Here is a 14279-nt window from a genome sequence, read left to right on the forward strand (position 1 = left end):
CCAAAATAAAAGTAGAATGTGCTGCCCAGCAAAAGTGGAATAGGTAGATTATAAACACGATCGGCTTACGTTTGCTTTTGTGTGCAGTCGGAAACGGTAAGCAAAAACGATCTGTTCACACACCGTTTTGGACTGAATCGACATTGCTTGATGACGCGAATAAAGGCAATAATGTTACAAATATCATGGCGGATCTTTGGATTGTTGACAAGGTCTGTATCATGTTTAGCATGATATATCACCAAGAAATTATTTTTAGCTGCAGACGTAGCTGAACTCTGATTAAAAATACATTGTAAAACTCGTAGACATTGAAATAACTAGCATATCTACCGCCCTGTTCTTTAAGCAACAGCGTACATAAAACAGTAGAACATAAGATTGTCAGTGTATCAATTTAGTGCAATGCATAGATAGAATTAATGTAATGAACTAATCACAGCTGCCACATTGTAGCATTGCTTATAACAGCTGTTAAACATACAAATGCCATAAGCTAAAAACAAGGTTTAAGGAGTAAGTGGCCGCCATGACTTAAATAGGCGGATACATAAGGGGGTGTGTCAAATGAGTGTATGCACAGCAGATCAGCGATTGGTTTCCTCTCAGGAAAAGGTTTTCCTTTAAGAACTGTTTTGATTTAAATATCGGCCGGAAAATATGGTTTCTGTTTTTGATGTATGCTACAATGTAGCTTGATATTAAAATATTTTCCTTTGCAGTTTATAAGTGGAAGAATATGGTGACAAAACGGATCAGATCCGAATATATGAAGAAATTCAAGGATCCAAAATGGGAGACTTATGCAAAATGTTACGAGGATTTGGTGAAGTACAGATTGTCAAGGCGATTGCTGGAGCAGGCACATAACCCTTGGTTTTGGGATGAATGTGAAAGTGACAACGATTCCAGTGGAAAATCAACACCTCTAAGCAAAAATAAAGTCGAACCGCTGCAACTAGTGGAAGAAACTCCATCAGAACCAAGAGCAACAAACGAAACAGCAGGTCAAGCTGTCTCTGGACCGAATGAAACGAAACATGAAAGAGAAATTACACAGTCTGTAGGTAGGCTACATTTTGAGTTGTAACGGGATATCAAATTCAAAACTTTAACTCTCCATTTTAATTACAGCTAAAATATGTTGATAAGTACACCAAATAAATACGTCGGTAGAAAACTCTATTTTTAGTGGTTTGGTTAACTCAAAGGTTGACCTTTGAAACTATGTTATGATGCAGAGGTTCAGAATGGAACATTTCTCCATAACAGAACAAGACACAAGAGACGTTGAACCTCAGGAAAAGCAGGATGGCAAAAGCTGGGAATCCCCCCGTGCTGTCCAGCCAGAAACAGACATCTGTGCCCAGACCAAAGCAAAGGGCAAATCCCACAATTCACACAAGCTATCCAGGTCTAAAACTAAGCAAAAGATCACTAAAGACATTGACAAAGAGAGTAAACACCCTTTTGCTATGTATGGTGCAGGAGAGAGATCAGTAGAGATGGCCTCCAGAAAAACCCATAATGTAGGTCCAGCTGCATCAACCAAAGAGGTGAGAACCTTCTCAGATGTATGATGATCATATCTCTCTTAATACAGAATTAAATGTTCATCTTTGAGTGAACAAACAAGATTAAAACAATTGTAATATAACGTCATTTCATTAACACCGTAGTTATGACTTTACATATGGGTTGGTTTTCTTAGTCCAAAATAATCACATGTAAATAAATCTACTGCTCATAGATAATGACTGCATTGAACATCCTGGATTAGGCTTGAGCTGTTTATAAAAACTGACCCATAGTGTTTACTGTTAGTGGTGTAATATGAAGAGATCTTTAGGTTAACTCTCAAACAGCATATTGTTTGACTGACAGGGTCGTTCATAAGGCACGCAGATTAATGTTTGTTCAATGTTTGTTTCTCTCCATGACTAGATTCATGAATCTGCATTACGAGCTAAAACCAGGCGAGAGGTTGAGAAACATATGAAGAGAGTTGACAAGCGAAGGGCAAAATCGGCTGACCAGGAGAAGATGAACAAAAGCAAAATCTCACCTGATTACAACCCCTGGATGACAGAGTATATGCGGTGTTTTTCTGCTAGGTCTCGATAATGTCCTATACACTTAATTATATCACACAAATTCAGTTAAAACAATGGACAAACACCTCAGGCTCCAAACACTGTATGTGATCATTGTATGTTCTCCATCGCACTCTTCTTGGAGTACTGTCTTGAAGCATCCAATTAATGCAGTTTACCTGTTAATACCAGAACAAAATTGCTACTTTTCTATTTTTAGCTGGTATTGTCTGCGTAATTTCCATACTTTTAAAAAATAATGGATTTTCAGTGTTTTTACATGTCAAATTCTAGTGCCACATTTAGTTACTTGTGCATACTGAAAGGAATAGTATCTGTTCACTAACTGTTATGTTCTGTCTTAATCTTAGAACTCAAATTCTGTTTTAAGGGCACTAGTCTAGATTATAGATGTTAATAATGTGGTTCCCAGGAACTACGTGTGTTGGTTTACTCTCTCATGCATTCCATTGTTCATTCCACAGGGGACATCTCATGTCTGGTTTAATGTGACGATGTAGTCAGTAGGTATTTGTTCTTAAACAAATATAACACAGTTCTTGTTTTAGCCAGTTATGGATATCTACAACACTTCAGTTGAATGTTTACATTTGTACACTCATCAACTGATTTTGAAGCCCTTCATAAGCTGCATGAAAACATCCTGGGTCAAGTTCTTTATCTATGTTATATACAAGTTGAAGAGGGATTAATTAGAACATGATCCCTAAACTAAACTTTTTTTTAAAAAGACATTTGTAATGAGACGCTTATAATAACTATGTAGGACAGTGTTCCTGCTCTGTTGCACTATTTCATTGTTTTTGCTTTACCGTCGATGTAAATTGACCCATTTCGGGCTATTTCTGTCTTAGAACCAGGAAGAGGTTTCTTTTCTGGGCTGGCAGATATGAAAGCACATAAACCGACTCAAAATCTTTCACATTTTTACCTATGTGATCTTATTACAGCATTCAGGGTAGCTCACCAAAGTAAAATCATGAATAACTGAAACCTGCTAAAGATGTCTAGCAAGCCTTGGGGGCTAGATTCCCAGAGGAAGAATGAGATTCTGCGATCAAATGTGACCAAAGGACACTTCTGTGATGGACAATATGTGAGGTGGGAACAGCTGTTGTATAATGTATAGAAATGGTGAATACAAATGGGATTCTTGGTAGTCAATAGACGTTTGTAACGGTGCATTTAAAAAAAATAATAATAATAATAATTCTTTATACAAAGTCATTACTTACCATTGGACACTTCAGAGGATACATATTTTCGTTTAGTAGTGATCCTTTTATGGTATTGATAATGAAGCCATAATGTTGCTCCTGAGCCACTGAAGCAAAAAGGTGATTTACTGCCACTGTCTGTAAAGAGTCAAGGAAGCTGCTCTGAAGAACTCTGAAGGGTGTTTTAGATTTATTAGTGTTTGGACATTTGCCTGTGTTAAATGTACATAAGTATATTGTGTAGAACTAATAGGATTCTGCATCATAGAAGGCGGAGTAATGGGACTTTTTCTTAGACTCTTGCAAAGAGAGTTTTTATATTATACAACATATTTTAGCATAACTTTAATTGGTCATAGTTTGATAAAAAGAATGGCCAATAATTGAGGTTTAAATTTATATCTCTTGCTGTTTTTGCTTAGTGAACTTGAATTAAGTCAAGTGTTTTCAGGCTTTGGACAAATTGTGTACCTAATGTATTAATAAATTTAAAAACAATTACCATATTGCATATGTGATATGCTGTTACTCCATACAAAACTCATTTTAATGTAAAAAGTATAAAAAGCTAATCATAACAGAAGTCGGTGCTTTCTCAAGAGTATCAGTGAAGATGAGTTAATGTGAGGTCACTGTGAAGTTTATGATCATTGTATTGATACAGTATTACTGTGTTACTTCCTAAACAATCTTTTTTTTTTTATAACAAATATAATGCCAAGCTTATGTTCTCAATATCTCACTGTTTTAACAGTGAACAATTTTACAGTGTACATTGTGATATATGCTTTCATTAAAACTACATGCAGAATAACTCACCCTTAGTTTTATGACATCCTGATGCCGACAGACTTGCTTGGGATTTCTTAGCCCTTTAGACAGGTGATCTTTTTGATCTATTTAGAATAATAGTTTCCTATACTATGAAATAGTATTTGATGAGTAGCACAATTTATTCTAAAAAGAAAGACTGACTCTCTATTGTCAGAGGAAGGAACTTGTACCAATCATGACCCATTTTTAATCATGACTGATTAATGAATTCATGGCAGTATACTCACCAACTTGTATTTGAATTCTCTGGTAAATAAACATAAGCAATAATTAAACATTTCTGATATGAGGATGTGTCATTGACAGTTAAATAACTGCACTAATTAAACTTGGATGAAGCAGGATTTTAAAACTGAATGTTTTAATTCTGGTATCAGTACAATAAACCTGCCTACCTTTGGTTACTAATGCTCTTCTCCATTCACAGGTTTATTCCCCAAAATCAAGAATAATTTGTAATCCTAATAAATGTATGTTTTTAATGATGATAACTATATATTGTCTTATATTGTTTGCATGGTGGAGGAGAATAGTTTCATGAAAGATGGGTTTTAATAAAGGATATAGAAAAAGCAGAGTAAGATTTTGTCAGGCTCAAACTGGAAGCGGGTTAAGTGCTACATGTTTATAATAGAAACATATCAATAGAGAATACGGCATAATCTAATGTACTGAATGATTCATGTATTGCTCCTAAATGTTTCCAAGTCTAGAATGTGGCTAAATTAAGGTGGAACATAGGGTGCAGAACACACATTTTCAAAAAACGCTAGAAGGCGAATGGAAATACATATCTATTGCACTTGAAATAGTATAATATAATACTGTATGTAACTATGTGGCTTCTCAATCTACTTACTTTTTAAATTAGTTTTACTATGATGTGTGTATAGGCGAAGATAGGAGTGGTTGACCATATATATACTGTATTGTGACATTCCAGGTTTTACATAACTTTTCTGATATATGCAGTGCACAAAGACATCAGAATAGGATAACAGTGCATTCTTGCAAAGGACAGCAATCACTTTTATAAAATGTGGTCTATTCCAGTATATCACCATATTAGACAAAAAAAGATTACCCACAACATACGTCCATCTGTGGAGAGGAAAAAAGCAGAATAAAATGGTATCATGTGATGGTAAAACCAATATACATGATAGTGCTAACTTGAAGATCTTGACCAACAGTGTTCCCGAGCTCATAAAAACTATTCATTCTGTTCTCGTAATGCAGTCCATAAAACATGCTCCAAAGTGGCGTTATTAGCTCTTCTCTACACAAGATCTACATACTTGAATGGGGGTAGAACAGGACATAAAGGGGTAAGATAGCTCAGTGCAGAACTTTCAGCAAGGGTCTAGATTCATCATCCTCAAGGTTTTGAACACAGCCGGTGTCTTTGCTTCAGCCCTATGCGACAGTTAATGTTCTGGAGTGCTGATGCATCCAAGAATCTCTGACATGTCTGATTTGAAGTAAAAGGAAGGTCAGGGAAGAGTTTTCACTGTCTTGGGTCTTTCATCCCATTCCCCACAGTCTTCCCAGTCTTCAAAAAACCTGCCAAACACAAACAAACTACAGTGACTGATGAACTAGTAGAATAATTAAAAGGACATATACACACACTTACTGCACACCCTTTACAAGCAATGGTACTAAATACATCTACACTGCTGAGGTAAAAGCTTTGCCAATGGTATAGTGAGACTGCTTCTGGATCACAACCACAGGCTTCTTGGATCTGCATAAGTACACTATACAGAGATGTAACATTTAATATCCAATACCCGTGTTATCCAATATTCTGTTGAATAAGGTTTGTTGCTGAGCTGACTGTTGTTGAGGACAAAAATTTAATCAAGTTCCCTCTTTTGGGTTAGGGAAGGAGAATTTAAATTGGAGATTATGGTCCTAGAAAGCTAAATCTACTCAATATCAACACCTGTAAACTGTTCCATTAGTTAAATATTTCCACCTTTTAAGAGTGTTGCCCATCACTCTACATGTCATTCAAAGTCTACTTTACCCTACAATTTTAGAACTTGTAATGGTTCGTTTTGAAAAAGAAATATTTTGCAATAACAATTCATATTATTACTATCTCTGACCTAAGACAAAACTAATCCAACTCTGTGCAGTGCGTCTTAAATGAGCAGCTGTTTGTTAATTAGCTGTCTCCTTCCAGAGATACCTTGGATCCACCTTGGATCTCTATTTCTGGTTAGCATTCCAAAGTTTCCAAATAAGGCACCTTAGAAACTGGCCATGCTAAGGGTTTGGGAAGGACACAGAGAGTCTGGAGTTAAATATAACTACTGCTCTGCACTGTTTGGTGTGTGTTAATGGCAGCGAGTGTGCACACACACTATCCCACTGATAAGTTCTTAGGGTGGAAGCGACAGTTTGTGCACGTATTCTTTCACTAGTAGGGAAAATGGGAGAGGACCTGTATGTGTTTCCATGTTTGTGCGTGAGCATGGGAGCTGGGGAGGAGGATATGCTTAGCGTGGTTCAGTTTGCTGCATCATCGTCACTCGGGCATGCAGAGGCTAACTTAAGCAAAGCTCATGGGGCGTTAATGACCAAAATAGCCCACCATATTAAACAGGGCTCCTCCTTCCTGGAACATGCCAAATACAGTACAGATGCTGTTGAGTTGCTACAAACATCCTTTTACAGACAAGAGGGAAAGGAAGGGGATGTTACACAAAATTAGCTTGTATACTAGGAAACATTATTATTTACTATCATTTATAACATCCTCTATTACCACTTTCACCATTAAATCACTAATACATGTGATTAAAGCAAAACACACACACACACAATTAATTAAGGGGGACTGACAATTACTGTTATTTGATTACCAGTACAAGAAATCATTGTATATAATAAAACTGTGCAAGTAGTCCAAAATACTTCATATACTTAATATTCTTCAAGGATATAAAGTATAAGAAGAATCAGTTAAAAGGACACAGTGAAAAGCAAGTTTAGAGACCCATTTTTTGACCCTGAATCTGGGTTTTACTTGGCCAAAACATTTTTACACCACAATAACAAATTATACCATCACCAAGCAAATATCTAAACTCTTCTATTATTAAAACAAATATATCAGAACCATAAATGCATGCTACAGTGTCTAAACTAATGTGAATAACGGCATCATTTATGTAAACTCAGCTTTGCTATTTTTAGCGAGTAGAGTGTTTTGAGTGCTGTGCACAAAAGCAGCAGTCTCTCCCCACAGCATCTGTTATCTAAGTGGAAAGGTAACAGCAAACAGTTGTGTAACACATGCTTGGGATCAGAATGCCACAGTTGCATGTGCAAAGGTTTTCCTTATTTAACCATATTCAGTTCAGACAATTGTCCTTTTGTGAAAAATTAATGGTGCTGTGATGCCAGTCACAAAATTGACAGAAATTCCACTCAAACTGTGGTCACTCACATAAGATTCAGTAGTTATATTCTGAAATTCTGCCTTTGGTCAAAAGCAAAGTCTTCCCTTACCTGGCTGTTCAGCTCTACTGGTGCTGGTGCTAACAGCCGCACTCTTGCACGCTCTCAGCTTGAGCTCGCCTGGGGGAACGCAGCTGCCTCAGGGCCGCATCACCGTACTGAATCCCCGAACCCATCCGCTCTGGATCCAGCTCACCTGGCCAATACAGCCAAAGCCCATCACTACATGCCACACCAAGCGGTGAGGTACACTCCGTGGTTTCCTCTCTGGCATCATACCTGACTCTATTTTATTGAGGATTTTGCGGGCACACTGGACAAAGGCCTCTTCAACATTCTCCCCTGTTAAAGCACTGGTCTCCAGGAACATAAGCTCTGAAATGCACAGGGACTATTATGTTTTTTTACTCATTTTACTCATGAAATGCTCCACATGGATAGGCCTCTACAGGCTCGGCTGAATAAATTGCTGTTACATTGCCATAACCATCTTATATTTTGACTATTTAGACTAAAGATATATTAGAAATAGGATTTTGTCACCCTAGCTCTTAATTTTAATGCCGCCCAGTAAACATGAACCTATCTACAAACCAACAGTGGCCTCTTGTGGTTTATTCAAACTGCAAACCTTGTTACATAATGTTACATAATTCTAAATACGGTGAAAACTGGGTTTTAAAATTCGAAATACTACATTACGCCTTAATTGACACTTCTTTAATCTATATGATAATCTATAATAATCTATATTCTATCTTTATTACAAATTTTTAAAAAAGAATGTAAATATTACTATTAAAAATGGAATTAATCTGGGCATAGAATATTGTTTTAAAGTGGGCAGTAGTATCTCTTAAAGGAAATGTGGATTTTAAAAAAATGGGTCACTGTATGTAGTAGAGGTAGAGAAAACAGACTATTTACACGCACCATTCTCTTGAGCAAAGCGGGATGCCTCCAGAAAGGTGACCTCACGATCAGCATCCAAGTCCTTCTTATTGCCACACAGTATTATGACAATGTTCTGGCTGGCTAACATCCTGGCATCTGTCAGCCAGTTGGTCAGAGCATTGTATGTTTCCCGACTGTCAAAGACAGGATTAACCCAATACAGATTAATCCAATGCAGCAGAAAGACACGGTGGTATATATAGATGGTACAGTCTTCACCTCACTTTAGAATATTTCATATAGTCCAGCGATATGTTAGAAGTCACAGGTGTAATCACTCTTTTGCTTTTCCGGGACTGTCATGCTGGGGTGCAACTATTGGTTCTAAAATACGTTAGTAACACAGCCTGGTTTCCAGTGTGATGACATGTGGGAAATATTTGTGTTTGTTATGGCATCAGAAAACAGGTTTTGCAAAAAGTCACAAGGACACGGATCACACTGTTAATTTACCTGGTGATGTCATATACAAGAAGGGCACCTGCAGCACCTCTGTAATAGCTGCGTGTTACAGATCTGAGGAAACAAAATGCCTGTTAGAGTACACAAATACAGGACAAAAAAAAAAAAAAAGCAATGATCTCTGTAGTTAAAGGGACAAACAATCCCGACCATATGTAAAACAGTTGCTATATTACATATTTTGTTAACTTTTCTCTGCTATTCTTGAAAACATTTCTTGAAAACATTATCGCTGCTCTAGACCATAAAGTCCTAGTTCATGCCGACACATCCTTTGGATAGAAGTAATGGGTCATATATAACTCTAATCACTCAAATATGATATTTGCATATTGTTTTGTCACATAACCTGAATGAGTACTTGAGCATCAGTTGGTGGTGAAAACTGATGGCATCATGCACACATTTTGCAACCTCATTCCTGACTGTGCCAATATGCAGCAAACACTTCATCACACTTCTTTCACTTCCTAAACAGCCAATTAAATGACAGTTTATGTACCGTGCAATGTATAAATGCCTGACTATGGTGGCTGTAGGCTCTGCAGTCTTCTTGTATTCTGCCTAAAACCATGAGGATCTCTAAGCTCTGGTAGCAAGATACTGGCTGATGTTCAGTACACTACCTATGTCTATACCACTTAAAATGTAAAATGCCATGCACCATTTAATCTTGGAGGTAATTCACTGGCTCTCCAAATTCACTGGCAGCTAACCCTCTTCAATCTGACTCCCTGAATGACCAGCACCGAACAATATAGAAGACAAACAATATCATGCGATCAATAATAATCACACAGCGATTTATAAATATGAGTAATGCAATTTAGATTCCCAGTCATTAGTGTGATGAACACTGCAGCTTTAGGGGCTACACACATACCTGAATCGTTCCTGTCCTGCAGTATCCCAAATCTGGAGTTTGACAAACTTGTTAACAACGTTGATGATCTTTGAGCCAAACTCTACACCAATCGTATGATTTGAGTCGTCTTTAACTGCAGGGGCACAAAAAACAACAAACAAATAAAAGAACAATCGAAGAGAGTGAAAAGAAATATGTTGACTTTGTTTACATTTAATGTCCTTAGGTGTTATTATTAGAAAATTACATACATTTTTTCTCTATGAACTGATGAAGCAGACATGACTTTCCAGTTCCAGCATTCCCAATAACTAGGAACTTGAACAGGAAATCTGAAGACAAAAGAATGTTATTCATTTTAAAAATATTTTTTAATGGAACTATTAGATAAAATACATAATAAAAGTTATAGCTTAGTGTTTTCTCTGAGTAGGGTCACCAGATATCAGGTTTTAGGCAGGATTTTTCAGCTCCTTGTCCTCCATTTGGTGGAGCGCCAGGACAGACACCTATCTGACAACCTTCTGGAGTGAACTGATAGTTGCTTTCCATTGATGAATATTATTTTATGTCACTTGGGTCATATACATGTCAAAGTAAATACCTGGTATTTCACTGTTATAACAGATCAACTTATACCTCACATCCCAGCCAACCACAGAAAGTCAGTGATGTAAATATAGTCTGTTAGGATGTTTGCAGTGGTGTGCAAAAAGAAAAACGTTTTCTGTGGTCAGCACATCCTTTCCCTTCAAAGAGTAGGAAAGATTAATTTGATGCCTTCTATACACTATACCAGACTTAAATACTGCAAGTAGGTGGCAAGTTTGGTGAGTAAAATTGAATTTATTTTACAGATTTCCAGATCAAATTGGTGATCTCTGTTAGCTAGCTAGAGAGGTTAAGGTGTTAGTTTTGTGTGTTTTAGTGTCATATACCCATCCCCCCCACATGTCCTTTTGGGGGTGTGACATCCTCTTTTTCGGGGTTAGTAAAGTTGCCACTGTACTTCTGAGTTATAAAATCAGCTAATTTATACTAGAATTACAATATCCGCAATTAACAAGACAGCAACTAAACACTAATAAATCAGACAAAAAGGAAATACATTGATTATGTCAGATGAGCTACTAATTAGCAAACAGAACAGGTAGAATACATTTGGAAATGCACGACATAGATTATGAAACGTTTTGGATATTCAGCCACTGAAGCTTTGAGTAAACAAAACGCGTCAATCAGGCTTCACTGTTTACATTCCTGCGGATAAACCTAAACACAGAAAATGCGTTTCTGTCATATACGAACATAATATATATCACATTCCGACACGTTATCGGCGTTAACTTCAGATGACTAAATTACTCCATCAATCAAGCTAGCAAACAGCCTAGTACTTACAGCCAGCTACACCCTACTGGCGTACTTGGTAGGGCACGTCGGTAGCTTGCAAGTAATAATTGCGATGTATGAGATCAGACACCTGATAAATCAATGCAACCTGACTGTAAGATTTGTGACAATACATTAATACACAAAAATAGGGTTCAGTACCGTATGTCTCGGACATGGCAGATGCCGTGTTATTTCAGATATATTTTTTCTCAGTGCAATCGAAGGGGATATTAAATAAACGGAAAATCCCTCAAAGGGATCCGCTTGTCCTGTCGGACTTCACAGGCTGCGAACTTCCTGTTGAGATTTTCAACGTAAAAGCCTTTGAGGTGGCAGACTGCTGCTCTGGAACAATTGCTGTTGGAAAATCACGTGTCCAATATGACAAGGAGCATCAGAGTAGGTCATACTGAGTACTCCACTATCCAGCCTACATCTAAACGCTTGTCAGCATTAGTACTCAGCTAGTACATTACATATTATGTTAGACATGTGAAATATTTTAGTTTCTAATGTCAACATTAGACTTTTGTTCTGCCTACAATTTGTATTAAAAAATTCAGACGTTCTATAGCATAGCCAGTGGTAACAGTACTGAGCATAAAGGTTTATAAAACTGATTGAGTTTTCAGTTTATATCTTGAGGGTTATATAATTTTGTAGATGTCCTCCCAGGTTTTCTTGTCCGAAACATGCATATTGTTTTATTAAAATTCTATTAAAATTAAAATTCGTCCTCTACCCCTCAACTCTGGTCTTGATATCTCTCACTTCGCATGGTTTATCATAAGGGTAGCATGACAGCCTGCGATTGATTTCTAAATGTTTATGGCCACAAGGGGGTGATAATTCATCATGCTTTAATCACAGTAACCCTGGGAAATCAGCATCATAAATCCAAGTGAATAGGAAGGCAAATTTCAGAAGACAGAGAGAAAAAAAGAAGAAATCACACTACAAATAACCTGCCATAGCCCACGTTGTGATGATTATACCACTCGGGCCTTTTTCTTGTGCCTGATTGTATATGTGATTCAGTGTATTTTTTACCCACAATCCCCCTAAACACACATTTGGTTTTATGCAAAGTTCTGCTGGTTACATACCACCAAGAATGATGAAATTGCTTTTAATGAAATCAAGATTCACCTCAAAGGATATTATAGATACTTGGACAAGAATGATTCCTTGCAGACTGCAAATGTAAATTGCCTGCTGTAAATTATAGCAAATGTTACATCCCTCAATAACTTTTGGATGTCTACTCTGTATGTAATGAAGAGCACATGAGACAGAGCAAGCATAAACTGTTAACAGCGCATGTGGGTGGATTACACAATCCTTTTATGCCCTTTCTTTCCACTTATTAGCGCAAGAGTCATTTAGCAATTTAACATTCTAGAAAAAAAAAATCATTTGAGATCCAGGCGCACAAATTTTTAACCTATGAGAGTGAGACATTCAGAGTCAACACCAACCCATGAGGATCTTTGATTGAATGAGTCACCACATAATTTTCCAGATGTCTATCAGCAATAATGTTCCTTGTGTATAGCTCCTGTGGGTATATAGAAACTGCCTTCTTTTCTTTCCTATATTTCCTGCTTAGTTTAGCTGGATTCTGACTTGATATGTGAGCTAGTGTTTGTGTAAAATGTCTGTGTGATAGTTCAGTCAGATCTGAATGCAAAGAACACCTTGCATTTCATCAGAGTAGTTAATATTTAATTAAAAAACTTACAAAAATGTAACAATAATTCCAAATTGAACCCAGAGTTGACCTCATATTTGGCTAACATATCTGTATGGCTCATGAATTGGATTAAAGATCTTTTTTTCTTCACTTACTTATATCTTTTTGCAATTGTTCTGAGCTAATGACACCTGTTAATTCTGCAGCAAATAGCAACTATATACATCCATCAGAGGTATAAGAATTTCAATATTTCCCCAGCCATTGTGAGCGAGTATGAAAAACTCAAGGGGCCATTCAACCTCATTGGGGAGTTTCACTATCACTGAAGCACAATGGTAACCAGGAAGAGAGGAAGTTAACTGTCCTTGGAATCTAAAAATGTCATCATGCTCTCTGAGCCAGGATGTTATTCTGAAATGTGGGAGTTTTTTTAAATTTAATCTCAAACTAGTGAGGAAAAGAACTTGCACCTGTGTCGGGTTACAACTGAGGGCCAAACAACACACAACAGGACAAAAAAAAGGTATGTCAAGAGCTGAAATGCTTTTGTCTAAAATGTTTCACTTATTTGTGGTGGCAAACACATCACGTTACATCTAGTTTTACTTGTATAGGAAGGGGTGCACTGGGAAATGAAAGATATTCATTTAGTAAATTTTAAGGATTTTGCCAAAAGTTGCTTTGAAACTACATGTTTAAATGTATTAATGTTAGATAGGGTTCTTTGCACAGCATGACTGCTGCAAACATTTAATGAAAGTCCTTTTGGCAGGTTGTTTGAATTGGAGAACTAATATAGACTATAAAATCACTTCTTGCTTCAGCAAAGGCATCAACAGGAGAATAACACAGAATAACACCCCACCTTTCTACTGTGCCTCAAGGCTCTAAACAACATATGGTTTGTTAGTTTAAAAGCTAGGAGGCCTTGGGAGGCTGTACATTAACAGTGCATGCTTTGACAGGGCTGGTCTACTGCAGGCATGATCAGTGGGTCTCTCACTCTTCCATACTCAGCAGGCCTCTTTAGGCCTGTTATTGCTATAGACAGCTCCCTTTCTGCTGGTCGAAGCAGAGAGGAAGGCCAGTTCACAGGCCCATTGACAAACATCATCGGCAAACACTCTGAATGCTGTCCTTGTCCTGAGGCCAGGAAAGGCCAGAACTGAGAGTGAAGAGTCCTGCAGAGGAGGGGTGAGCAGTGTAGAGTGTGTAAAAAGGTTGTACACTGAGTAAGCAGACAGCATGCATGGCCACAGCTTGCACTGTCT

The 14279-nt window shown here is 37.3% G+C and overlaps 2 protein-coding genes across 6 annotated transcripts; one reads left to right on the forward strand and one right to left on the reverse strand.

Moving 5' to 3' along the window:
- Nucleotide 1: 1 nt before the first annotated feature.
- ccsapb (centriole, cilia and spindle-associated protein b) lies at nucleotides 2-4659 on the forward strand. 4 transcript variants are annotated; one of them, XR_014126422.1, is made up of 5 exons: nucleotides 534-615; nucleotides 723-1067; nucleotides 1273-1556; nucleotides 1945-2617; nucleotides 3065-4659. XR_014126422.1 is itself a non-coding variant. In XM_027017601.3 (4 exons), the coding sequence occupies exons 2-4, from the start codon at nucleotides 740-742 to the stop codon at nucleotides 2122-2124; spliced, it is 792 nt and encodes a 263-aa protein (XP_026873402.1). In that variant the 5' UTR covers nucleotides 2-96; nucleotides 723-739; the 3' UTR covers nucleotides 2125-4659. The 4 variants fall into 4 exon arrangements, 3 of the variants coding, with proteins under 3 accessions (XP_026873402.1, XP_026873401.1, XP_081580584.1); XM_027017601.3 differs by lacking the exon at nucleotides 534-615 and adding an exon at nucleotides 2-96 and having other exon boundaries at nucleotides 1945-4659; XM_027017600.3 differs by lacking the exon at nucleotides 534-615 and adding an exon at nucleotides 60-212 and having other exon boundaries at nucleotides 1945-4659.
- A 415-nt stretch (nucleotides 4660-5074) lies between these two features.
- Nucleotides 5075-11603, reverse strand: rab4a (RAB4a, member RAS oncogene family). 2 transcript variants are annotated; one of them, XR_014126424.1, is made up of 9 exons: nucleotides 11472-11603; nucleotides 10169-10249; nucleotides 9936-10050; nucleotides 9044-9106; nucleotides 8570-8724; nucleotides 7916-8011; nucleotides 7688-7832; nucleotides 6768-6841; nucleotides 5075-5728 (listed from the first exon to the last, which is right to left on the reverse strand). XR_014126424.1 is itself a non-coding variant. In XM_027017602.3 (8 exons), exons 1-7 carry the CDS (start codon nucleotides 11485-11487, stop codon nucleotides 7717-7719), a joined length of 642 nt encoding a protein of 213 aa, XP_026873403.1. In that variant the 5' UTR covers nucleotides 11488-11603; the 3' UTR covers nucleotides 5075-5728; nucleotides 7688-7716. The 2 variants fall into 2 exon arrangements, 1 of the variants encoding a protein (XP_026873403.1); XM_027017602.3 differs by lacking the exon at nucleotides 6768-6841.
- Nucleotides 11604-14279: the final 2676 nt, after the last annotated feature.

The sequence above is a fragment of the Electrophorus electricus genome, chromosome 12 (assembly GCF_041902795.1).
Source record: "Electrophorus electricus isolate QZ-2024a chromosome 12, ASM4190279v1, whole genome shotgun sequence".
NCBI lineage: Eukaryota > Metazoa > Chordata > Actinopteri > Gymnotiformes > Gymnotidae > Electrophorus > Electrophorus electricus.

Bases quoted from the DNA above. Each gene is read 5' to 3' on its own strand.
- ccsapb (XM_081724458.1), top strand. From the start codon at position 576: ATGCACAGCAGATCAGCGATTGGTTTCCTCTCAGGAAAAG. The intron at 1,068-1,272 runs GTAGGCTACATT...TCTCCATAACAG, and splicing joins AGAAATTACACAGTCTGTAG to AACAAGACACAAGAGACGTT. The intron at 1,557-1,944 runs GTGAGAACCTTC...CTCCATGACTAG, and splicing joins CAGCTGCATCAACCAAAGAG to ATTCATGAATCTGCATTACG.
- rab4a (XM_027017602.3), bottom strand. The intron at 9,107-9,935 runs GTATGTGTGTAG...TTGTTTCCTCAG, and splicing joins GCAGGACAGGAACGATTCAG to ATCTGTAACACGCAGCTATT. The intron at 8,012-8,569 runs GTGCGTGTAAAT...TGTGCATTTCAG, and splicing joins CCGCTTTGCTCAAGAGAATG to AGCTTATGTTCCTGGAGACC.